General features: G+C 33.3%; 2 protein-coding genes across 2 annotated transcripts in view; one reads left to right on the forward strand and one right to left on the reverse strand.

The window, feature by feature from the left end:
- Positions 1-27815, reverse strand: part of LOC140433617 (cell adhesion molecule Dscam1-like) — a 757823-nt gene that overhangs the window by 131765 nt on the left and 598243 nt on the right. The gene's annotated exons all lie outside the window — the stretch shown is intronic.
- Positions 19365-26944, forward strand: LOC140434206 (uncharacterized). Its single transcript, XM_072522294.1, has 3 exons — positions 19365-19606; positions 21596-22323; positions 26690-26944. The coding sequence occupies exons 1-3, from the start codon at positions 19417-19419 to the stop codon at positions 26732-26734; spliced, it is 963 nt and encodes a 320-aa protein (XP_072378395.1). The 5' UTR covers positions 19365-19416; the 3' UTR covers positions 26735-26944.

Genomic DNA, 27815 nt, shown 5'->3' on the forward strand with positions numbered 1-27815 from the left:
CGTCATACAGCCAAACACAAAAGTACTAAGACAGTCATCATTATAATTATTTACCTAAATGCCCTATCAAAATAAAAGATTACTTCGATATTAGGAGAACAGGGACAGACAATGCCTAGGTACCTATCAAGGCATTGATTTATATAAGACACAACAACACTAGGTCACGAAGAGGAGGAAGTTATACAAATGGTTTAAAACAAAGGTAACAAGATTAACTAAATAATTTTTAGAGAATTATAATGATAAGTTGCTGTCTTAAAAATTTAATTAAAGAGCTGTAAATATCTACAGAGCCAAGTGATAATAAATATAGTATATTCCAAGGAGCTGCTATTTTATATTTTAATATATCATTTATAAGTTTGGATGAGTAGACTCTGCTTTTAGAACAACCAAAAAATATATGGTCTAAATCACTTTCCTCTCCACAATGCTCACATTTGTTATCATTCAAAACCTTTGTTTTAAATAAGTGTTTTGGATAACATGCGTGTCCGAAACGTATTCTAATAATGGAAGTTATATGCCTCCTGGAAGCTCTAAAAGACTTGTACCAAGGAAATTTGGGAATATCTGGCTGAATTATCGAGTATCTATTTTGGTTCACAAAAGAGTATTCCTTCCACTGGTAGCTGCACTCTCGAAGCAATGTTGACTTGCAAGAAACAATACTGTCAGAAAGCGTTACTTTATGTAGAATACTAGTATCGGTTGAAATTATTTCTTTGGCTAATAAGTCGACATATTCATTATGTTCAAATCCTGCATGTGCTTTAATCCAGAGAAAATGTACATTGATTCCTTTGGTTAAAAGAGTTTGAATAATATGTTTAATTCTATAAATGTATGGGCAGTCTTGTAAGTTTGGTGGTCCATATTTACCAATGGATTTTAACCCTGCTAAGGAGTCAGACAAAATTATAATATGGGCAAAATCAACTTCAGCTTCATATAATAAAGCTTCATATATTGCAATGGCCTCTGCTGTATAAATCGTAGTTTCCGGGTTCAGTTTGAATTTCCTTTCTATATGTTCCGATGGTATAAAAAAAGCGCATCCGGTTCCATCTGGCGATTTAGACGCATCTGTATATAGAGCTATTGCCTCTTTGTATTTGCTTGTTATAGATAGAACAATATTTTTATTTAAATATATATTTTCAATATAATTTTGTACAATAATATCTGTATGTAAAAAGAAAGAAGAGTCATTTTTGAATATGTAGTTCGTTCTATCTATATTTTTTAAAAGTGATATATTTTGATTATACGCTTCGCAAAGTAAGGGAGATTTCTTTTTTTGCCAATATTTATTTGTCAGGTCATGGCAATTCAAAGTGACTATCTTTTCGTATAGAGATGAGTTCAGTAAGTATACTTTTATTAATATTTTTTGGACAAAAACCTTCGTCTTATATTTAAAGGAGGTTCCAAGGCTTCCAAATATAAAGCTCGAACTGGAGTGGATCTCATGGCTCCTAAACATATTCGTAAGGAAGAGTTCTGTAAAACGTTGATTTTGTTTAGTAGTACATTACTTGCGGATCCATACAAAACACTTCCGTAATCCAAAATAGATCGTATGTAAGCTTTGTAAAATAATAAACTTACTTCAACATCCGATCCCCACCAAGTTTTATTAATTGATTTAAGAAAGTTTAATCCCTCTTTGCATCTGTTCAACATGTCATCCATATGTAACTTCCAGGTCAATTTCTGGTCGAGTATCATTCCCAGATATTTAATTGGGAAAATTATGTCTGGTATTAGGAAAGTTATGTCTAGTAAATAAACAAACTTGTGATTTACTGCAGGATAATTCGAAACCATTTTCTATAAACCATTTTTAATGGAATCCGTACACTTCATTCAGGTTTTCAATGGATTGCTGATATTTTTTGTGTTCTGTATACAAACAGAAATCGTCAGCATATTGTACAATATTAAATGCAATATTAGTAATAGTGATGTTGTGTAGATCTGCTGTGTAAATGTTAAACAAAATAGGACTCAAAACGGAGCCCTGAGGTAATCCTTTGTTATTAAGTCTAGGTCATATAAGAGTTTAAATGTTTTTTAAATAAATTATCCTATTTGTGTACAGGTTCACAACGTTAGAAGCAAACTGTGTTAGAATATGAAAAAATTTAATCATTTTTGCTTGGAGAATTGTAAGAGATACCGAGTCGTAAGCACCTGCGATGTCTAAAAATAAAGCAGGTGCATAACTGTTCCTGGAAAAACTATTCTGAATGTCTACAACAAGAGTTGTTAAGGAATTTAAGGTTCCATAACCTTTCTTAAAGCCATGTTGGTTAGCGGGTAAGGGACTTTGATCCCTTAGCCACTAATCTAACCTAATTTTAATCATCCGTTCAAGAGTCTTCAATATACATGATAATAATGATATAGGTCAGTAAGCTTCAGCAGTTTGGGAATAGGGCAACTATAATACGCTTAAAATCGATTAGGCCTTTACCATCAATAATTATCTGGTTAAATATATTTAAAAGTAATTCTTTTGCGTTATCTGGCAAATTTTGTATCATAGGATATTTGACTGCATGATATCCTGGTGAGGTACTAACGCGATTATCAAGAGCAAACTCTAACTCAGCTCTTGAAAAAGGTGTTAAGAGAAAATGATTCTGATCAGATGAGATAGTTTCAGATGGCATTACATCTATGTGGTTATTTACGTAAGGTGGAGCTATTTTATCAAAAAAGTCGTCTACTCATGAGTTACTTAGAGGCAGTGGAAAGTTAACTTTTTTCCTTGCTTGGCTCCAAATAAGACTAGATGGAGTTTGTTTATTTAATTTTGAACACCATTCAACCCAACTTTGTTTGGCTTTTAATTTCAGGATACGGCATGGTAAAAGTTAACTTTTTTCGTCAGATGCACAATTTGAAATATTCAAAGCCAAATAACGGGAAAACTTTGCATTTTTGAAGAAAACTAACAGAATTTTAATTTTCAAGTATACAATTAGATCTTACAAAAAATAAAGTTTCTAGCATAAAAATTGAGCGAATTATGATGAAAATAAAGTCGGTACTTACTTTTTTCTAAGAAAAATCAGTGAAAACAACCCCCTAACTAACCTTCTAATTAAAATTGATCTTTAGCCCTCATGTAATTCTTTTTATATATGTATTATCAATACACCCAAGAAGTTTGATCTATTTAAAAGGTCTAATTTTTGGATAAATTTCTGTAAGAAATGTATCCAAGTATTGCTACGCCACTGGTAGCAATTAACTTATAATTCTTAACTTCTATCTATATGAAAGTCGAAAATCTATTTAAAATATATGTTTACTCGTAGATTAACTTTCTCCGACCAATTCCAAAAATTTTTCTGTTAGACAAGAATTTAAAATGTCGGTTTTTACCTACCTATGTATAGAACTATCGAAGTTGTCCCTCGCAGCTCGAAAATCCCTTGCAATAGTCAGGTATTGAAAATCGGAATTTTAAGTCAGTGTAATATTGTACCCCAGCTTAGCTGGTCGTTTGCATATTAGTTAGTTTTTAGTTTCGAATTCGATATAATTCGGTTTAAGAGTTTTTAGACTATCGCGTAATCAGTATCAAATTGTATCTCAGCTGAGCTGGTCGCTTCTTGTTTTTAGAGTTTTATCTCGGCAATTGTAGTTATCGTTATATAGCTTAGAGTTAAAAGCTGAACGCTCATTAGTTATCAAGTTTATTCATATACAGGGATGAGTGCCTTAATAACCGGCAAAATAACGCAAAAGATAGAACACATAATACGTTGTGAAATAAAAAGAGATGAAAGTAGTAGAGGTGAGAAATTATCGGTATAAACCTATAATTTACTTTACATTACATTAGAATTATCGAAAATTTCCCACCTTTAGACGTTAGCTTATGAGCTGGTTGACTTCAGTCATAGTAATACATATCACGTAATGTAAGTAAAAACAGTTTAAGTAGGAGTATTTTTTTATCCAAACTTAAAGTATTGATCAAAAATAAACTATGATTTGAGACGTCGCATACACTCTTCTCAATACAGAATTATGATAGCTTGTTATTCTGTATTAGTCAACACAGAATTAATTATCAAATTACTACTAATTAAACTGGTTATTTACATTTGCTTTATTTTTTTCAATTAGTTTTTACTTTATGCGAAATTTAAAAAATGTTAATGTTTGACTTTATACTTGTAATATTATGACTGAAGTCAACTAGCTCATAAGCTAACGTCTAAACGTGGGAAACTATCGATAGTCCTAATATAATGTAATGTAAATTAGGGGTTTCTATCGATAGTTTCCCACCTCTACTACTTTCATCTCTTTTTATTTCACAACGTATTATGTTTTCTATCTTTTGCGTTATTTTGCCGGTTCTTAAGGCTGTATAAGAAAACGTCCTTAGTTGAAGTGATACTTAGTAGTAATATTAAATCTATATATATCAGTGCTTGTGTTTGTAGTGTGTCGTGGACCAGTGTATAGACAGTGATCGGGGCTATTTCAATAAAGAACTTGCGCTAAAACTTTGGCTAGATATTAACTTACTTGTAGTAACATTCAATTATTAAATTACGTATTGTTTGAACTGTTGTGTTCTTATTTCCCACGCCAGTGGGTGGTCCTTCGGATTGGAAGTAATTACAAGACTTAGTACGCTCTAAATGGTAGCAATACCGCCATCCTAATTTGTTGAACAAATGTCCGTTTAATTCTACCAATTTTAGAAAAATTGGAGTTTACAGGTAAATTGATTTTTCGCAATTGTTTTAGCTATGTATTGTCAGAGAATGAGTATAGCAAGGGCTCTAATCAAGTGGCTTCAGCAATGTATCAGGCTGTCTATTACTGATTTAAAAGATATCAGTATCGTAAGAATAATGTGTGATGGATGTTGAAGCCGGAATAAGAACCAAATAATTTTATTTATGGCAAGTCGCTGGCTAATACAAGCTCCAAAAAACATAAAATATATTGAAATAGTATATCCCGTTCCAAGGCATTCATTCTTGCTGTTGGACAGGGTGTTTGGGACGATAGAGAAAAAACTTAAAAACTGCAAGTTATTACGACACTTAAGGACTATTTTAAAATAATATCTGAAAGTACAACTTTGCAGCGCCCCAATATGGATTTTAAGTTCTACGATTAGAAAACCGAAGCATTGTCTACATTCAAAGCACTGCAGAGTTGACACTTTCAGATATCAAAAATAAAAAGGATTTGTTTGGCAAGATTAAGAAAACAGAATAACGTCGTATTGGTTAAATTGGAAGAAAGCTACATCTCAAGCATCGGTTTATTTAGAAGTATTTTAAAAAAAAAAGGAAGATCGACTATTAACATCAAACTAAATGAAAAAGGAGTCGGGAACTAGGCCAACATTAGCAAAACGAAATTAAAGGACGTAAGGAAGCTATTGGAAAGTCAATACAGCAAAGACTGGCAAAATGATCCGAAACTGGCTTATTTCAAAAACGTCCTACATTAAGAAAATGTTCCAAGTGTTCCTGAAGAAGACGACGTTTATAACGCACCACTCGATAATGACAACGACGAAGAAGTCTTAAGAGTATAGAATTTTTGGTATTAATAATTATTTGAATGTATTAAGTTCTGTTATTAAACATTTGTGTTTTTACTACAAAATGAACAGACCAGGGGGTCTGTTCATTTCAAAATAGCCAATATCCACCTGTTAGTTGCAAACTGCCAATCTCCAAATATTTTTCTTTAATTATAAGAGTATTTTACTAACAACCAAGAAACTAGCAACGAAAAACTAATTTTGAGCCATCAAAGTTTATGGATAACGAATTTTGTAGCTCCAGATTTTACAAATATCGTCGGTGCAATGTTAAAGGCACGAATGTGCATATTTAAAGTTTTGAGGAAACTGCTTTGTAAATGGTTACAACAACATATAAAAATCAAATAATACGTTTTCAAACTATCTATCTGGCAAATATAGGGGAGAAGAGGGAGACTTGATCCCACCGTTACATTTTTTCAGATAGCTCCTTTTACAACCAATCTAGAACCTTGATAATTTAGTGGAACATTACAAATTTATCACAGTTTTGGGTATTGTACACCCGAAAAATATACTGCTAATAAAAAACGAGTTTTTGTAGAATTTCGTAACATGGAGAAACTAATCATGTCTCCCCGTACTCCGGGAGACTTGATCCTTGTGTATGGGAGACTTGATTATACCTTTTCAGATTTACGATATTAAAATAAAACCAAAAATTGGATGCTGAAAACTAACTTTACTCAGTCATGACTTATAACAAATAATGTTATTAAAAATATATAACACTTTCTGGCAAAAAACTATACTGAAAAATGATAAAAGAAAAAAAAATATTCTCGAATATTGAACATCCTTAGTGATTTGGGAAAGACAAAACATCCTATGCGCTTACTGTAGCTCCTAAAAGTCGGGCGTGGTAACTTTTTTAAAATTTGGTCACGTGGGACTTCACCCATGTCTTCTTTTTCTGGCCACTTAAAGGTTTTTTCATCCCTTTTTCGGCAAATTTGATTTTAAAATCCTCGTTCTTTTTTTCCATTATCTGTCCTACGTATCGATGGACTAAGTTTCTTTCGGAGACAAAGCTGACAATTACTCAATCTTGCATACTCAACTCAAACTCGTCACCTTCTGCTTCCGATTCACATTCACTATCTGTCTCTACTTGAATTTCATCATTAGGATCATATTCAGACTCTGACGATGGTAGTATAATGTCACTGCCCCCCGAACTTGAAGATTCCCTCAAATCCTTAAGTTTTTGTTTAGTTATTCTTTTTAGGGCTCTTATTTTGGCCCTTTGCTCTTTTTCTAATTTTTTCTCTTCTTTAGCCTTAACTTCGGCTTCAAGCGCAAGTTTTTCTGGTGTTGCTGTGAGAATTTTTGTAGTTGCTCGCTTTCTACCCTTTGCTGAAGTCCTGGGCCCGGCTTTAGGGTGGGGTCTAATTATTTCTGGGCTAGGAAACGTGGCAGAAGGGAAAGAATGGTTATTGTGCTCTTTTGATGTTTGTTGTAGCTGTTCATTTTGTGAAGTATCTCCATTTACAGAATGGGATCTAATTATTTGAGGTGTAGTGAAAGTACCAGTAGAAGTAGAAGGCTGATTTTCGTCCTCAATTAGTGTTCGTCGTAGTTGTTGATTATGTGAAATGGATCCACTTAAGGAATGTGGTCTAATAATTTCAGGGGTGGTGAAAGTGCCAGTAGAAGTGGAGGGTTGATTATTGTTATCTATGGCTGGTTGTGCAACATCAAACTGGGATAAAGTGGATTTGTTTTCCGGATCTTCGCGATCAGTAACACACGCCGACATAAAATCTACATCGGTAAAAATATTGGAATTGAAAGGCCATATACCCGTAACTCTGAATCTACTCTCAATATTACGTGGAGTAAAAGTTAGGGGGAAAGCGTAAGCTAAGCATCCTCCGACTTCATATATTGTAATTGACCTTCCTGGGTGCGCCACCATCCAATCATCACAGGCAGTATTATAAAAACTCTTGAGAGGGCCAAATACACTCGTGTCTAACGTCTGGAGTTTATGCGACGTATGTGGTGGTATGGTAAGAAGAACTATTCCGTGTGCTTTGGCATACGTTATGGCTTCCAGACTAACGTGGCTATCGTGATTGTCCATTATGATTAAAGATTTATTGTCGGTAGTCGCCTTTACATGTTTTTGAAAATGTTCGAAAAATTTGACGAAATTAGAAGCGGTCATCCATCCACTTTCATAAACTACGCCGGTGGTCCCTGGTGGGCTATGATCAATCATGCGATCTTGCCAAAGTTTTCGAGGAAAAACCAAAAAAGGCGGTATATGATTTCCAATTGCGTTGATTGCACCACAAAGAGTTACTGTTGGTCCACGTTCCCCTGACGTAATTTTACCAACCTGTTTTGCAGCTTTGCATGCAATAATCTTCTTTGGCTTATGGACAGTTGAAAGGCCAGTTTCGTCTATGCTCCAAATTGCTTCTGGTCCAATTCCATTGCTTTCAAGAACTGTCTTTAAACTGTCATAACATTTATTTGATAACGACTTGCCGTTCCCTTGAAAGACGTTCCGTTATTAATAACGTCTAATACAGCTTCTTTTAACTTCTGGCTGTCGACTGGTGTTCTTTTCTTTGCTCCTTCCCTCCTTTTGTATTGACGTGGCATATCTATAAAATAAAAAACACTCATCTATAAGGAGTTTCTGGGAGACTTGATCCCGGGATCACATCTCTTAGATAAGATGTAATCAAGTCTCCCCCAAGACGCCATTTGAATATTTTTGTCTATAAAAATATGACGACAAACTAGAACTCATTGCAAAATGTGCAAAACGTAAACTGAATGATTATAGTGTTAAATAAAAATTATACGAAAAACTCACCTTAACGAATATTAAAGAAAATCAACTTGAAATAATTCTGAAAACACTTCTCGGTAGGGACAAAAAACTTGTAATAAACACGTGCTCTTCGTTGTGGATTCTAATACAAACTAAATTAAATGGGATCTTCAGACATACAAACAGCTACGCTTTGTTGCCGGTTTTATAATTTTAGGCTACTTATTTACTGAAATTTTAAAGAGTGATCAAGTCTCCCATATGATCAAGTCTCCCTCTTCTCCCATATGCTTGCCACGATTTACAAAAATGTCACAGCATAACATTTATTTTTTTGTTTTAATTTTTTGAAAAACAAAAATACACTAAATGGCAACTTAAACTTACACTAAACAGAACAGTTCCAAAATTCTTAAAAACAAAAGGTTTTCTCATTCTTAGTCATGGTCACTCTCTGTGGCTTCGTCAATATCTGGCTCGGCTAAGCTATCCCGGATGGTTTGGCTTGTTCGTAAATTTTCGTAAAAATTATGATAGGCTCTAGGAATCGTGTGGTCTTGGCACATTTTTAGTAAATCTTTTTTTTTTGCTTCACAAATAGGTAGTGCTGAATTATAGGCTTTTTTACTGCTGTGGGACGACCTGGGTTTTTTGTTTTGAGACAGTTTACCTCAATAAACTCTGCAGAAAAATCAGTCTTTTAATAAATTTTTGATGGCTGTTTTTTTAAGTAACGAAGCCAGCAAATGCTCCTCCAGGGAATCGGATTATTATATTCACGGTAAAAAATTACGATTTACGGCAATTTTGCCAGGGTGAAGATTGGTTGTTTTGGAAACAGAGATCTCTTTTATTCCTATTAACAGAAAATTGCCACAAAGATGTAAATTGGATTATAAATTTTATAATCCTTATTGGAGATACTATTACTATCACATTGACTTGTTTGACAATTGAAGAAAACTGCTTTAATCAGGGTAAAATGTATTCATTTAAAAATCTAATATTTTGTCAACTAATACAACTGTAATAAAATTTAACTGCTAGCTGATTCTGTAAGATTCGTACCGCAACTGGATTCGCACCGAGCGTTATTAAAGTTACAGCAAATAAAAATAAAATATACGTATATATACGGCAATAAAAGTTGAGGTTCAGAAATAGAATTATACGTCTCTGATGCGAAGTTTCAACTTTAAAATGGCAACTTTAACAACTTCGTTATAAAGTTTTGTGTGCTTTATGTATAACTCTCGCTGAGAGTGCGATATTTTAAATAAAGTGAAACTGAATAGGTCTAATGGTTAAATTTGAAGTATGAGCGGGCTTTGGCGGAACAAAAATTTGATATTTAATGGTCTGTGTAAATTGACGTTGGCAAAAGGGTAGCATTAGGGTAAAAAGAGGTTGGAAATTCGGCGTATAAATGATAAGAGAATAAAAGACGCTCGAAAATTGTGAGTTTTAAAACCTTTTTATGTCTTTTTTTAAACACATTTGTTGAAAACATCTGTTATGGAATCTGTTTTATTATTTTTGGGGAATAAACTACAAATGTTAAAATATATCACGTATAATGTTACATTTCTCGGTGGAAATAATTGTTAGTATTTTGAAATTTTATTCTCCGCATCCCAAAGTATGTGCCTACTAGTAGCCAGATGCATCAGCAATATATTGACTGATAGGGTAATTCTTACAGCAGGGACTCCTGGTCAAAAAATGTAAGTGACTGCGGGTAGTACTAAACTTGGGTTGGATTGATACTGTGTTGCCTAAATCTTGCTGGACATGATACAGAAAAGGTATTCAGTATTAAATTTGAGGAAATCTTTCAGGTCATAATAACGAGAAGACTTTTTCCAACAAAACAAACACATGGATAGTTTGAAACAGAAGTGATCCAAGTAACATTTTTGTTAGTTTTGCGTTAGATCAATTTCTGATCTCCACGATACCGATTTTAACTTATTGCAGAACTAAACCACATCACATGTTATTCTTAATACTATAATACCTTTGGTACCTATTTCTGTTGTATGAATTTATAAAATTGTCTCTGCGCAAAAAAAAAATCCATGCACGCACCTGCTCTTTGGATCACTTTAACTCTGTTGTATGCTGCAGACAGAAGTGATAAAAAGAGTACTTGAACGTAACCTCTCTCCGTGTATTTTATTGATGGTCGAACTTGTTAGCTGCCAATTGTTAAATTGTTTGATTTGAAGTAAACAGCTGATGCAAACGCCTAAAGTAAAACAGCAATAATTTGTAATTGTTAGATTAGAACCCTACTTAATTTTAAAATGTCACGTGAACGTACCCAAACACAGAAAATTGTGCAGATGGCATTAATGAACATGGAAAATAGTTCCAAATCTGGCCCATATGCAACAGATTTCGTTTCATTGATTCGTTTCATTTAACTGAAAACGAGAATAGTGGTAACGAGACTTTAAGCACAAGTGAACATTCACCAGCAGATATTTTCTACTTATTTTAGGTGGCCTATTATCATTGTTTAGTAATTTAGGAAAAGTTATTTGGTAAATTTGTTTGACCGATTTTGGAAATAGAAGTCAAAGATTTGGCCAATAGAATCACGTGTAAGGTAAAAAAAAAACGTTTAATATTATTTTTTTTTTCTTGTAAATAAGACAATTTTCTAAATATATAACATGAACTTTATACCTGCTTTCCTTTAATGTTTACCAGTTAGTCTAAAGAAGTAAGTAATGGATAAATCATGATTAAACAATGATACTATGTATAAAACACATTCTTTCATGTTATTTATACAGAATCAAGTTATGTTTCTTTTTAGAGACTCTTAGCAACTTGTGAGAGATAGTAAAGAACCAGGTACCTCAACTGCAGCTATAGAAAATTTGGGCCGTTCACAGGAAGTCTCAATAAGGAAACGTGAGAATACCACAGCATGGAAACGTAATATAATTAAGGCAAAAAGAAACCGCGGCGAAGAGTATGTAAACTACAAAGGCAAGACTGTACCTGCCAAAAATTTTCGTCCTGTTGATTGCCAATGCAAAAGACAATGCGCAAGCAAAATCAGCATAGACATCCAAAAAACAATACATGGACCCATGGACCTTTTATAACCTGGATTGGAATGGGCAAACTATTTGGATTTATGGAACAATCAAGTTATGTGCACCAAAAAGACGAAAGAATCGAACTAATCGCAGACCAAGCCATAAGCAATTGACTCGTCAATTCATGTTTAATGAGCAACAAGTTTGTAAGAAATTTTTTCTCTCAGTAGTTCACATCAGCAACAAAAGACTGGATTATGCACTTAGACATGAAAATGATTTAATCACAAATATGCCTTCACCAGATCAACGAGGAAAGGGGCCATCTGGAAACAAGAAAAGCGATGAAGTTGTCGACAACATAAAAGACCATATTAAAAGCTTTCCTCGCTACACTAGTCACTACGGTCAACGTTCTAGTAAACGTCAGTACTTGCCACCTACTCTTTGTAGGTCTTAACTATATAAACTCTACGTTTCAAAATGTGAAGATGATGGAAAAGAACCAGAGAAAGCAACCTTTTATCGTCACATCTTTAACAGTCAATTTAATTTACATTTTTATGTACCTAAAAAAGAGTTCACTTTTAGTGATTCATGTACGGGGCAGAACCAAAATTGGAATATGCTATGTTACATGATGTATCTTGTTAATGCTACATCAAACTTAGAAGAAGTAATCGTATGCTTTCTGGTGAGTGGTCACACATTTTTACCCAATGATTCGGACTTTTCGGATATTTCAATTACACAAAAGAGAAAAGAGCATGTTTACACTCCTGACCAGTGGGTGAAACTCGTCGCCGACTGTAGAAAAACGAAACCCTTTATCGTGAACAACATGGTTGATAAATTCTTAGATCTTAAAACGAACCTTACTTCTCAGTCGCTGCCATTGCTCTAGTACGGCTGCCAACATCGAAGTCCCGATGACCAAATTCGGACTTTACAATGAAAGTGTACGTTTCTTACGGCGCTCCACTGCCTAGTAAAATCGGTATAAACACAAGACAAAAGATTCTTGTTTATTTCCTGCGCAAATATCTAGGCGGAACCACGATCAAACGTAAAAGCAATTTGTTTATTAAAAACAGACTCCAAAATATTTAGATTATCAATCTCAGACTTTGACTTTTTAAAGCGGCTTTCCACGATCGGCGATATTGCGGAAGGATGCGGACCAGCTCGCACCGACGCACCGTGGGAAATGTCTCGTTCGTGGTAGCACAGGCACGTCTGTACTGGTGCGTCGTATCCATCGAGAGTCGGTAACGTCAAAGGTGCGGTACATGCCCGTGCGACGCGATCCGAGTGAGTCCTTGTTTTAACAGACAAGTGACAAGTGCAAGTCAGAAGTTGTTGTCAGTAGTGTTGTCAAAGTTGTTTTGCACTTTTTTGCTAAAAAATTAAATGGACAAATAAAGTTATTTTTGATTTTTTAAATTTGTATCAAAATGAAACAAGTTTATGGAATTCTACGGCGCCAGAGCGTAAGAAGCGGAACGATAGATACGATGCATGGAATCGAATAAAAAATCAATTGAAGAATAGTACTATTTCGATTAAAGACTAAAAAAAGAAGAGAGACAATTTAATGTCGACATACAGAAGGCAAAAAACAAAAGTAGAGACCTACACAGACTGTCACGGACCGTAGGAAGAGCTCTGTCTGCGGTACGTTGCAGTCCGTGCTCATCGACTGTGTGCGATGATCTGTAGAATCGTCGATCGTGGGAAGCCGCTATTAGACAAACCTTTGTATACTTTACATAAAACCTACCTAACGATTGTACTTGAAGTATACAAAACAACTCCGATAAATCACATACAATTCGATGACTCACGCTAAAGCTTCGTAGGCAGCTGTTAACCCTTAATTACGCTTCTAACATAACTGTAAATAAGAAACAAATTAACTGTTACTGTTCTGATAATAAAAATATTAGATTAAAGGGGATTTTTATAAATAAAAAAGTTTTTAACTGAACTGTTACTTTTCCGAGTATGTTTGTACTAGAACTTCCGATGTATTCTGTTAAAATTACCATTAATGATACCTGTGGTAACTTTATATGATTATTATGTTACTTTTCAGCAAATGACGAAAAGTTCAAGTTACTTATATGATGTTGATGATTTAGCTTTCAAGAATGCTGAAACGGATATCCACAGTATCTTAGACATACATTCAAAAACACTCAATCCTTCCTTCAAAGAACTTGTACTTTGTTAAAGTTTTGAACGGATGCAATAAAAGCAAGTAAGTAAGTAATTTATTTACAAAAGTTCGCTGCTAAGACTCAAACAGCGTGTTTTGCCGAATGATCGGACGATCTCATGAATTTCAGATCGCGGGAGTTTCGCATAAATATACACTAAAAGTTGCTTCCTAAACGAGTATTTTTTAGTTTTTTTATGGACGTCTCTAAATCTTGTTAGAGTAATTTTATTATGGAAAACAAGGAAAAGTGTTCTGAAAAGTTTAGTTTTTATTCAATGACTTCGGAAACCCTCTGGATAGAAATGATGATAAAAAGTTTTAAAGTGATGTTTAGTTCTTTTAAAATACATTTGTTTTATAAAAGACAAAACATTTGAGAAAAAACATAAACAAATTTTAATGTCTTAATAACAGTAATTAACACTGTTAAATTAATTTTAACAGTGACTATATCACAAGAACAACAGGCGCAAATAAAACTAAGGAATGCAACAAAAATAGGGTAAACAGTCTATGCCATAGAAACAAAAACTTTTACGGATCAAATTGAGATACTAAATGGAAAAAGTAAGTTAAAGTATCATAAAGATCCCATCTACATAAATAATTATTTGACAGCAAAAGAAAAAGAAATACAGAAAGAAATAGTTAAAATAGCAAAGGAAGAAAAAAGTAAACGAAAACAGACAAAAATGGGCTATAAGAAGTTTTCAGTAAATGGGAAAGAATGGATATGGGATGAAAAAAAAAAAAAACAACAACTAAAAGAAAATACAAAAAAAGAATTGCCAAAAAACTAGTAGAAGAATAAAAGCCGGAGAGATATGATACCGAAAAGGCAAGGAAAAGAAATACGACCATGGAAAACAGAAAAATAAACACAAAAGAAATGCAACAATCCAAGGATATATTAAAAATTCGGACTTGGAATGTGAGAGGTACTTATGAGCAGGGAGCTTTTAGAAACTTAGAACAAATTATGGAAAAATTATACAATATATATCCTTGTCCTGCAAGAACTGAAACAACTGGGAAATAAAATAATAAAAATTCTCCTGGAAAGAGCACTCTGTTCAAGAGTGGGGGGACCAAGAGATATTTTGGAGTGGGATTCATGGTGTCGGAGAAAGTAAACAAAGCAGTTGTAGATTTTCAACCAATATCAGACATAATATGTTACTTGAGAGTAAGAGAAAAGTACAATAAGATAAGTATCATAATTATACATGCGCATACTGAAGAAAAAAACCAAAACAAAGTTCTACGAAAAGCTAAGCACCCTAATAGGGAATATACAGAAATATGATATAAAGATAATCATTAGTGACATAAAAATGAGAACAAATGGTCAAGCAGATGTATGTAGCGAGCGATATAGTCCAAGAGATTAAATCCCAACGTCTAAGATGGGCTGGCCATGTCCATAGACTTCGTAATAACCGCCTTGCCAAAATTAATATGGGAGGAAGCCCCCACAGAAAGAAGACCCTTAGGACGTCCACGAATGCGATGGAGAGACAATATATGGTCAGATCTAAGAACAATGGGGCTGCCCACTGGCCCAAATATTATGGACGACCATTCAAGATGGAAGCAAGTTCCTACAACCTACAACCCCGGGTTGTAGTGCTACGAGAAGAAGAAGAAGATTAGTGACATAAATGCGAAAGTCGGTAAAGAGAAAATGTATAGAAGAATAACAGGGGGACAAAGTTTACATAAGAAATCAAATAAAAACAAAAAAAATTAATTTGCTACAGAGAACATAATGAAGATAGCTAGCACAAGGTTTAATCACAAAGATATTTATAAGGTAAAATGGACTTCTCCCGATGAAAAAATAAAAAATCAGATAGATAATGTTCTAATTGAAAGGCAATACTCGATTGCGGTAGTTACAGAAGGGCAGATACCAACAGTGACCATACACTAATAAGTGCAAAACTAAAACAAGAATTACCAATAATACCAAAACCTGTTAGAGATAGATTAAAGAACCAATTGGTGAGCCTTCAAGAGAAGCAGGTTGTAAACAGAGTAGAGGAAAAGAAATTATTAAAAAACTAGAGAATCCAGTCAAAGAGGATATAGATGAAGAGTGACGGACTAAACAGACAGCCATGTTGGAAGCAGCGGAAAAGTGTATAGGAAGAGAGCATATAAAAAGACGGCAAGACTGGTTGGATGATGACTGTAGGAATATTTTGGCAAAAAGAAACAAGGCCAAACTATAAAGAAGTAAAGAAAATACCCAAAATGCGATCAAAGACTATGTTACAAGAAGAAGGGAGGTGAAAAGAAATTGCAGAAAAGCAATTAAAAAACATAGAAAAAGCTTACTTAAACAAAGAGGTAAAGAATTTTTACCAAGAAGTTGCTATAAGTATAGATAAAAAGTATGTATATGCTTTATCTCGCCAAGTATAAATGACACACGGGTAAAGAACCATGGACGCAACTGTAATTGAGTCATGTTAGTATTTGCGAAATATTTTATATTTTATATTTTTTATATACCACCAAAAATATTTATAATGTCATGTAGTCGACAATTAGAAATTAGATCCATGAATAATTGTTTATTTATTTTGTTTGGTTCTTCCTGAGTATTTATAAGATAAAAAACAAATTACTAAATTTTTGCAACGTTATCATAAATAGTTTAAGACGCATTGTTTGGCACATACTACATAAAAATTTGTTATCAAAGTTGACTAACAGAACTGCGATAAAACTGTAACTACTCTTATTAATACACAGGTCCACACTCCAGAATAATTCGCAGAAATTACATAGAATCTTAGTATTTTTATTTTTAACCTGTTGTGATGTTTATACTTTAGAGTTTTTTCTTTATTTAATGCATTTTTTCCTTGTTAATGTTTATTATTATGGATCAAATTTTTATGTTTGTTTATAACAACTGTTTTAAGATATTATTATTTCTTTTAAATCTTTCAGATATAGATATGCAGAGTGGCTATGGTTTTCATAAAAGTTTTCGTTAAACCTAACATAAATATAACTAAATAGTTAAGTGTTTTTGAAGGGATTTAGAGAATTATGTATAATAGCTGCAAATTATTCATATGCACCTAAAAGTAGGCTAGTGGTGCAATTTTGACACTATTTTTTGGCATAGTTCTTGATGCTTAATTGATATTGTTTTCAGGAAAGCTATTTTTTGTCGGAATGAAGAATAAATGATTTTCTTTAGAATGAAGAGTCTTTTACGTGATAAAAACTTGTCTCTGAATGTATATATATATATATATGATAAATTAATTGCTATTAAAAAAAAACTAAAAGAGAAATCAAACGATTTCTACCTGGCGAAACCAAATTTAAATGTTTACCACTGTGCCTTCTAAAACTTACAAAGCAAACAGTTTGATAAATTACTTGGGAAGTGAATCTAAAATTGCATTCCACATGCCGTGGTCAAAATTCTTAGTGAATTCAGTTTCTCGTACTTCAAAGGTAGTAAAGTAATAAAACATAATGACGGTATTAGATTTTTGTTTCGATACAGGGCAGCGTCAAGCCGCTTATACGTATTTCGACCTCTTTAGGTCTCCTCAGAGCGGTATAGCCACTGCTCCGAACCGAAACAAAAATCTTTCCCGTCCTAGACAATAGTTATCAAAATAACTATATACGGACGTAACTACGCCATCTAGTTATGTCATACGTATTTTTTTGCCGGCGTCAAATTTATACTTAGTTACGAGTGGGTTAGGAATCCGTTTCAAATTACACTCGAAAGGCTGTCTACTGCCGAAGAAGAAATCTTCATGGTAAATGCTAAAATCAACAAACAGTTTAATAATAAATCTCTCTTGTAAATAATGGAGTTTTCTGCACTGAAAGCCAGACCGTTCCGTATACTATTATCGTTTTCAACATCCTACCTTTGCAAAACAGGATTTTCCGCGGTGACTGCTTTGAAGACCAAATATAGTTCGCAGTTAAATATGGAAAAATAACTCAGGGAGTCTATTTGTAATATTACACCCTGTTTCGATAAACTTTGCTCTGCAAAACAGAACCATGGAAGGTACTAATATATATTAAACTATTCTTAATTTAGGATTGATAAGATAATGTGTAGTACTAATACAGTGCTCTTTATAAATGTACCTATATCAGTGTTCACGTGTATTTTATTTCATCAGAATTTTGTTCCGATTTGATTTTAGTAAATAAGCCAATGTTGTTGGTGTTTTTTTTTTCGGATGTCCTCATGCTCTCCCATTAGTAAAAGCGCGCCTCCTAGGGGGCGCGCCCCACTGGTTGAGAGTCACTAGATTACATTTTAAATTTTGATATTTTCACATGCTTATAATAAATTTATCATCTTATTTTTACTAGGTATATACATTTTAACATATTTCATGTTTTTCACTTTACTTTTTTGGCTGATTTTTATGATAGGTAGGTACTTTTATAATGCTGTATATAAATGGTCTAATTTCTTTTTTATACTTAACCAGTCTTTTCTGGTGGCATTCTTTTTGTCAAGACGCTTCTAATTATTTCGAAACATCTCATCATCATCATCATCATCATTCAATCTTCTCTTATCCACTGCTGGACATAGATCTCATTCATAATTTTCCATCTATTTCGATCTTGTGCCTCTTGCATCCAATTCCTATGACAACGTTTTAGATCGTCAGTCCAACGTGTTGGTGGACGACCTCTACTTCGGTAGGCATCATCTCTTGGTCTCCATTCCAGTATCCGCTTTGTCCATCTATTGTCTGTCATTCGAGCCACGTGACCTGCCCAGTTCCATTTTAGTGTTGCTACTCTCTCTACTGCATCAGCCACTCCTGTTTTTTGTCGTAACTGGCGATTTGGGATCTTGTCTCGTAGTGAAACGCCCAACATAGCACGCTCCATCGCCCTTTGACACACACGGATCTTTTGAACTGTTCTCCTTGTCATGGTCAACGTTTCGGCACCGTAAGTTAACACTGGCAAAACACACACATCGAAACATCTCAATACAGATGAATTTTATTATGAGATTCATATTAGGGATGTTTCTGTTACCAATATGGTTGAGGAAAAAAATTTTAGTGGACTCTTTTCACAAGAGTCATCGCAGTTTTTCTGAAATTTATGTCCATTTAGAATTTAATATTGATTATTAACAAGCTTTGACTTCTTTTCTTGATCTATTACCTCTTGTAACTGATTATATATTAGAGTAAAAAAAGTTAAAGAAAGGGTTTAGTGTTGATCTATTGAAACTAGAGGCTATTTTATCTAAAGAAGTAGACCATTTAGATCAACCTTCTACTCCCAGTAAAGTAGATACCAATTACTCACATTCTTCAATATCTTTATTTCAATCTGTTCCTGTTTATGAATGGGGTCTTAGAAGAATCTCAATATTTCGCTGCATTTATTCGATCTGCTTCAAGGATAAAGTAGGAAATATGTATCATTAGTTACATAATCAGTTTAAACAATTTTGTACGTGCTTAGTTTCTTCTAATTATTTATTTCTAACTAATTATTTATTTGAAATTAATTTATTGGTAAAAAGATCTCCCTTTTCCGTAACTGTACTACGCCTAGTAAATCATAATGGCCATTACGCTCCTGTTAGCAAGATTATCTTTTGCAATTAGAAAATACCAAAGACAGCTCAATGCATAGTACCAAATATAAATAATACTTACCTAAATCACAAGTGACTCAGTAGAGTATCAGAAGTTAACCCGTACGAATAACGCAGATTACGATGAGTCAGAATCGCGATAAATCTTTAATACCATCTATAGATGATGAGAGTGGCGATTTGACCACTCTGAAATATTATTTTGTGAAAAAAAATACAGTTTCTGAGTGTCAAGCTAGTGATACTGCAATAGAAATCGAGATGCAAGAACAGAGTGCACAAGACAATGAAAAACATGATTTTAAAAATGAAGGTAAGGTGGCTTTAAAATTATATAATACTCGTAGTCATATGGTCACATTTCAGTACAGTTTCCATTGGTTTTCTTATTTTCTTGGTATCAGATCTTGTTTCTACGCTCTAAAGCGTAACGGATCGTAACTAACGGATGTGCAAATAGTATTAATCAAATTTATAGGTCCTTTAAACAACCAAAAATTTATCAATCAGCTTCATTCGTGGCTTCTAGTATTTCTTAGTTGTTTCCTTATCGGTATAGACACGGGAAAATAAAAATACACACATAAACTCAATATATTCAACATTAACAATTTATAAAAAACAAATCTGATTGAATTTGGATAATTTAATAATAAAGAAATGTTATGAAATTTAATATGCAAGATGGTATTTAATACTAAAAACCCATAGATTCATGTCACAATAGAAAACGACTGACCTTTGCTGATAAATCGACAATGTCTGCACACGTAAAATTTTTCCTTCCTGGATTGTGTTGTAACCAAAAGTACCCGTCCACGTTCCCCAACAATGTGTTTCTGCTACTCTGCAAATTTTGCTCTCCTTCTTGTTCATTGCTTCCCATAGTGCTCGTTCCTATCTTCTCCTGATGCAATTCTCCCCCTTTTCTTCTTTTGAATCACTTCTACTTTTTATGATCCAAGGATCTCTTTTATCGACTCGGTGCCACAAATTCAAACAAACTCGTTACTTACACAACTGGAAACATCAGACTCCAAGGGGTTTTCAAAAGAACCTCTCTACTTGGTCTATCACCCGTTCCACTATTCTGCTAATAACAGTTGTAACTTTTAACACAACCTGCGGTACTTTTCCAACACACGGTCTTCAAATCTGGACTTCTCCTTTCGATCGAACAAACACAACTCCCAAAATCTACTCATTCATTCTAGACATCGGCTCGTTCTCCCCTACCATCATTATTTTCATCAAATCAAAAAAAAACCATATCATAAAATTATCCAAATTCAATCAGATTTGTTTGTTATAAATTGCTAAAGTTGGTTTTAGTTACAAAGGAGACAATAAGAAAAAAGATTCTCTATTCGTGTTTTTAATATGATATAAATATACTAGGATTAAGAAAATTGCAATATTTAATATTTTAATTCCTTTTGATAAAATAAATGGTATTGATAATTTCTTTGAATTTAGGTGTGTATTTTTATTTTCCCGTGTCTATACCGATAAGGAAACAACTTAGAAATAATGCTAAAAGCCACGAATGAAGGTGATTTATATAAAAATAGAGCCCTGAGATTTGTTTTTTGTTTATGTTTTTTTTTATTTATTTATGCCTCAACCTCATAGGGTCATTGGCGTTGTACAATTTAAAGTTTTACAATTTATTTAGTACATTTATGGAATACAAGTATGATGTAAATTTTTTATATCAGTTCCGTCAATTAATATTATTGCCTGTAAGACATTTTGTAATTTATATAAAACGCATATATTAAAACGCATTTTTTAAGAGATTTTAGTAAATTATCCCCAATTTCTTTTTCTGTGACTATCTTTTCATCATAATCAATATGCACCTGGGTTTCTGTAGATGTCTTGGAAAAAATTGTATTTTTTACATAATTGGACTTTCGGCAATAAGCACAATAATCAGAATATTTCAAACCATGTTTAACGCAGCTACATGTTTTATAGCAGTCTTTTTGCAGTTACATCGGATCTGTTAAGTAGGTACTCTTTATTTGCATCAGATCATAAATTTTGCAGTAGATCTAGTTAACTATGACATGGTTTGAGGATCATTGTCAAGTTTTAGGGGTCTAAGCAGAAGATTTTATCCATTGAGTACTCTAATAATAATTAAGCTAAGTTTATAGCCATACGGTATTATATTTATTGAATTATGAATGAATATTAAAAATGCCTTCAATCAGGGCGTAAATGTTAGCATATTTCTGATTATAGTGTTACATAAAATTGCTTTTCATTACAGTAATTTACAATTCTACATTTCCAGATAATTCTGCGACCGAATTAATAAAATCAGTTCAAAAATCAAATTTAGAAAGTAATGTTAAACAACCTGTTGAACATCAGATTATTACCGATGATATTAAAGAAGTAGTAGAAACTACTAATGAAGATGAAGAGATCATAGAATCTAAGAGTGAGTTGATTAAGAAACGAATGGAACATGAAGATGAAGATGAAGAGATCATGGAAGCTAAGAGTGAGTTGATTAAGAAACGAATAAAACATGAAGATGAAGATGAAGAGGTCATGGAAGCTAAGAGTGAGTTGATTAAGAAAAAAATGGAACAGGAAGATGAACATGAAGATGAAGACGAAGATGAAGAAGTGGAAGTAGTTAAAACATGTCCATTTAACTTTTTAAAATGTAAAAAAGGGTTAAAAAAGAAAAATTGTCTTAATGTGGATAATAATCTCGCAAATAAAGCCGTAGAAAGACAGGAGCAAATAGTAGATTCAACAACAAACGATAAATCATCTAGCGTAAGCGAACCTGATAGTGCTGTAACAAAAAACGCTAAGAAAAAAGGGCCCAAATCAAAAGTAAATAAAAATGTTAAAATTGCTATTGAAAAAGATGAAGATCAAAAGGAACCACCAAAATATCCAAATGCAAGACCAAGTTCAAAAATTTGGTATAATTATCTTTATGCATTTGTAGTTATTTTTGTTTTGGTTCTCGCAATGTGGCTGTTTGGAAACATGATTGGAAATGTAAGTACTTTGAATTTTATATTATGAGGTTAATTATTTCTGTCGCTACTGTTAGGGTTTATTTAATTTTTTTCTATCCTCTACAGACCCACGACAAGATAAGGTATTGCAGGAGAATGTCAATGTCCTGTTTTCACTAATTTATGTTGCAAATGACACTTAATTTTTTTCAGAATTTTTTAAGGACCATACAGGACGTTTTTAAAGACCCTCACAAATGTGTGCCTTGGTGTCTCACAAAACACCAACACAATAGTAAGATAGTCACAATTGTGTATTTTGGGACTAAACACTTCTTAGTAAATGTTATGTTCTGACCTTAAAATATTATATTCAAAAATTTTGACAACAGCTATATTGAACAACTTAACACATAATGCGAAAATATATTTCTTAAAAATATCGCGTATGAAATGGTTTGAAACAATTTTTGTTTTTACTTAAACATAAGTAAAGATTACATACCAAACTTCGCGTATACAGAGCAATTGTAGAACCAATTACCACATATGGTGCCGAATGTTGGACGATGACAAAGAATGAACGAGATAAAGTAGACGTTGTGGAAATGGATTATCTTAGAAGGTCATGTCGAGTATCGAGAATGGAAAGAATCAGGAATGAGGAAATACGAAACCGTACAGGAATTAGAGATACTCTTTCAGATAGAATACAAGGAAGGCAATTACAATGGTATGGTCACGTGATGAGAATGGAGGAGGAGCGGTGGCCAAAGAAAGCCTTAATGTATGTTCCGCCAGAAAGAAGGAAAAGGGGAAGACCACCAAATTCCTGGAGAAGACAAATTACAAAAACAATGCAATCTAGAGGCTTAGAAGAGGGAGATTGGAGAGATAGGAAAAGATGGAGGCTGAAATGCGGGAAGCGGCAATCGCCGTAGGACCCCCGTTATATGATGATGATGAAAGATTACATTTACTACAATGTATGCATGAACGGCTTTGGCAAGCTTTCCACCAACGACAAAGTGGGTTTTGTATATCATCATTCAAAGACCAATGTTCATAATCATCGTAACGTCTATCTTGTTCAGGTAATTTAACCGAAAATCGTTTTATTTTCTTTTGAGGATTTCCAAAACTGTCTTCGTTCCCTGCACCTTCTGTGTTATTACTTCTTTAAGGTCTCAAACCTCCATTAGAAACTCGCCAAAAGTTACCTCCTCCTCCTAAGTGTCTTCTCTGTTGAGGTTGGCGATCAATATGGCAAATTTCTCTCTGTTCTGGGCTTGATGAATTAATTCATTTCCTCTTGTGTGGGTCCAATCTCTGATTTTTCGTAGCCAAGATTTTTTCTTCCGTCCTTTACCTTCAATCTTGCCTTCTAATATTACCTGGAGCTGCTCAAATTTCCTATGGCGCATTATGTGTCCTAGATATGATGTCTTTCTAATTTTGATAGTATTGACCAGATGAGGGCGTGTGCTCATTGCTCTCAGTACTTCTTCATTAGTAGTTCTGCTGGTCCAGCTTATTCTTAGCATTCGGCTGTAGCACACATACAGCGTTTTTGAACCTCAAGATACCTTTCTGCCATCAGTGCCAATCCCACAATTGCTTCTCTAGTGCCTGTCCCCTTTCTAAAACCATATTGAGAACGACTCAGGTATTTTACACACTTATTGTGAATTCGGTTATAAATTATTCGCATAAAAATCTTAGCGGCATAACTCATTAGGGATACAGTTCGATGGTCCTCACATTTCCTTGCTTTTTGTTTTTTAGAAGGAGCTATATATGTGGATGTTAGCCAGTCATGCCATGTTATGTATTATGCCATGTTCATATATAATGTTGTAGAGATATGTTAATTTCCTGACAGCATTATCACTTAGGTGTTTAAAATATTCGGCTGTTATTAGATCTTCGGCAGGTGCCTTGTTGTTCTTTGCGTCTTCTATTGCCTGCAAAACTTCTTCGGTGAGAATATTTAATTATTCATCTGTATCTATTTGTGGGAGCTCTTCTGTTCTCTGATCATCAAACAAATCTTTAAGATATTGCTCCCATATTTCTTTCTGTTTTTCAGGGTCTAATTCCATTTGGTTATTCTTGTTCGTTACAGTCGATAAGTATTTGGGTTTCCATATTCCAGCTACTTCTTTAACCTTTCTGCGTAGTTCTCTATCTTTATGCTTCATTTGCAAATCTTCTACCTCTTTACATTTTTCTTTCATCCACTCTTCCTTAGCTACATTTATTTTTTTCTCAATTTCCCTATTGAGTTCTGTGTATCTTGTTAGGTTTTTGTTTTTTACCATCCGTCTCCTCTCCATAATTTGTAATATTTTGTTTGTCATCCATGGTTTTCTATGTTTACGGTTTTCTTTCTATATACTTTGGTCTGCTGCCTCCAAGACAGTATTTTTAATTTTTTCTCACATGTCTTCAACGTTTTATTTTATTGTCTTCTCCTTAGTGGGAGCTATTGTCTTAGACTCTAACTGCGTGTCTAGAGTGTCTTCATACTTCTGTTGCTGTCCTTGGTCACTATATATATATATATATATATATATATATATATATATATATATATATATATATATATATATATATATATATATATATATATATAACCCAGTCAGATAATAGCACTACTCTGTGCTATTCTCTGACTGGGTTAAGCCTTGTCTACTTTTTTAAGTTTTAATCGAATAGTTGCGACTACAGGATTGTGGTCTGAATTTATGTCACAGCTTGGGTACGTTTTTACATTTAGAATACCATTACGGAACCTTTTGTTAATTGTAATGTAGTCGATTTGGTTCCTCACAATATTTCCTTCGCAATCTTGAGAAGACCCCCACGTATATAGACGTCTTTTAGGTAATTTAAACCATGTGTTAAGAACCACCAGGTTGTTCTCTTGGCAAAATTCAACAAAGCGTGTGCCTCGTTCGTTTCTGGTTTCTAAGCCATATGGTAACCAAAAGTTACCACGATAACATAATAACAGCAGCTTATAAATGAAATATAGACACAGAAATCCCTCCCCTATGATTGGAATATTGGAATACCTTGCACCATTCACAAAAAAGGAGATATCTTTAAATGCTCTAACCAGAGAGGAATTACGCTTCTAAATGCAGCGTATAAAATATTTTCCACAGTACTATGTTACCGAATGGCACCATATGCAAAACAGATAGCAGGAAAATACCCTGAAACAAATTTTATAAACACCACTAGAATATGGCACTAATACTCATTACATATTTATAGACTACAAAGCAGCCTATGACTCTGTGAATAGAAAAGAAATGTTCAATGCAATGAAATAGCTACTAATACCAAATCAGTTGGTAAATTTAATAAAACTAACTCTTGAAAAGACGACTGAAGAGACATTCTTGAGGATTACTCAAGAAGTAAAGCCAGAATGATGATGATGATGTATTTATACTACACTAATAAATTAAAATCAAATAATAAAATATTTTCACGAGATTTCTCCAACAATAAATTTATCGAATTGTACACCAAAGCATTTATCATTTAAAAGTTTATTTACATTTTAGTTTCACAGACGGTCCGGTAAATATGAGTTAAATCAATTATTTTTCATTCACTCTATTTGCAATTCACTTTTTTAAAACAACGATTTAATTAATGGATTGTTTCGGCATTCTAGGATATTCGGACAAAACAAAACCCACGTGCAAAAACACTGAATGCAATTTTAATAAACGTCTGGTTTATTCTATCTATTTACTCTTAATATTATAAATTTTAACTACTAGTTTACTAATGTACAGTGTGTTCCAACGAAAATTTGTTTGTTCCCCCCCACTAAAACTTAAAAACTAAGAGGTTCTTCAAAATTAAAAAAAAGTCAATTTGTATTGGGAGGGGGACGAATTTTTAAGCAAAATTCATGTTTTCAAATCTAACTCCCTACTGTCATACTAAGAGTGGAACATCATTTAAAAGGTACCCTTTTTTTGGACGTCCCTCTCAATACAAATTGAGGTGTTTTCTTTTAATTTTTTTGAAGAAACTCTTGGTTTCTGAGTTTCTGTGGGGGGGGGGGTCAAATTTTCTTTGGAACACACTATAAACAACAAAGAGTAGATGAAAGAGCCAGTCAGTAATTAGCTATTAGAGTTTTTGTAATTTTTGTAATTTTACAAAAAAATCCCATTTTTTTCAAATAAATTGAAAACTATTAGAGATACGCAAAATTTTGTAGAGAACAAAATTGTAGTTTTTGCTTTTATATTATGTAGTTCTACATGTAGGTAGTTTTGATTTATTAGGGATTAGTTAATATTACTATCTTTTTCTGTAGTATATTTCTGTTTTAAGTTTTCATCCCATATAAAGCTAATTATAAAATATATTTTTAGAAACTGCATCAAAGGAATATGAACAAAAAAACAAAGGACAAATAAACTGGATAAATGAAAATATCCTAGCTGGTTAGCCCTTGGAGGGCCTTTTGTAATTTTTAATAAATATCAAAGTTTTATGTAAACTTATTTAAAATTTTATATTTTTTTGTACTTTCATATTATCGTCGCAATTTATATCTTGATTTCGTAATTTTAAATTGTTAAAATCTGTAATACTATATGTAACTTGAATATAAAGTAAATTATTAAATGCTGCTGAACAAGATTTCCTGTTTTTTTTTTTATATTTTTTGGACAACCTATAATAATTGTGATATATTCACCACAGACAAGATCAACTGCGAATCTATGATTAAAGAAAGCACACAACTTAAATTTAAAACCCAATAAGAAAAGCCTGAATCATAAAGAATTTTCCAAACTCATTCCTAAAATGTACTTAAAAGACGATCATCTGAAGAAGAAGAAGAAGAAAGGATGTACAGTTCCTGAGAAACAGAAGAACTATTTAAAAAGAAAAAGACAGTTAAGATTTTATTTCACGTACAGGGAGCTTGGGCATCCGTTTATACTTATTTCAGCCCAATAGGCCTCATCAGAACGGCTTTCGCAATCGCTCTGAACGTGAAATAAATCTTTTCTGTCTTAGGAAGCAACTCTAACATGGCTTCGTATAGACACAATGTAGCGACATCTGATAATAAAATCGTAGACTAATTTTCGAAACCAAATTCAAGAATTCCGCTTTAATCTGTGCCTTCTAAAAATTGCAAGGCAAAACAGACGTTGATGAAGATGTTAAGAGAGACATGGGGAATCTAAAAATTGCATTCCACAACATATCTCCACAACTAAGCAAAATTCTTAGCGAATTGGTTTCTAGTACTCGTACAGAGTAGTAGAGTACTATGTTATTGTTAAAAACATATTAAACGTCTCATATTGTACTATCATTCTTCGTATTTAAATTCGCAAATACCGATTTAAAGGTCACTGCCTACTCAAACGTGGATAATAAGAATATGTATTTATACAGGATTGGGATAAGGTATGGAACCAACTAAACAAAAACAAAAAGGGGGCTATTCATGAAACTTTGCATGCAAATACAATGACACAT

The sequence above is a fragment of the Diabrotica undecimpunctata genome, chromosome 2 (assembly GCF_040954645.1).
Source record: "Diabrotica undecimpunctata isolate CICGRU chromosome 2, icDiaUnde3, whole genome shotgun sequence".
Classification (NCBI taxonomy): domain Eukaryota; kingdom Metazoa; phylum Arthropoda; class Insecta; order Coleoptera; family Chrysomelidae; genus Diabrotica; species Diabrotica undecimpunctata.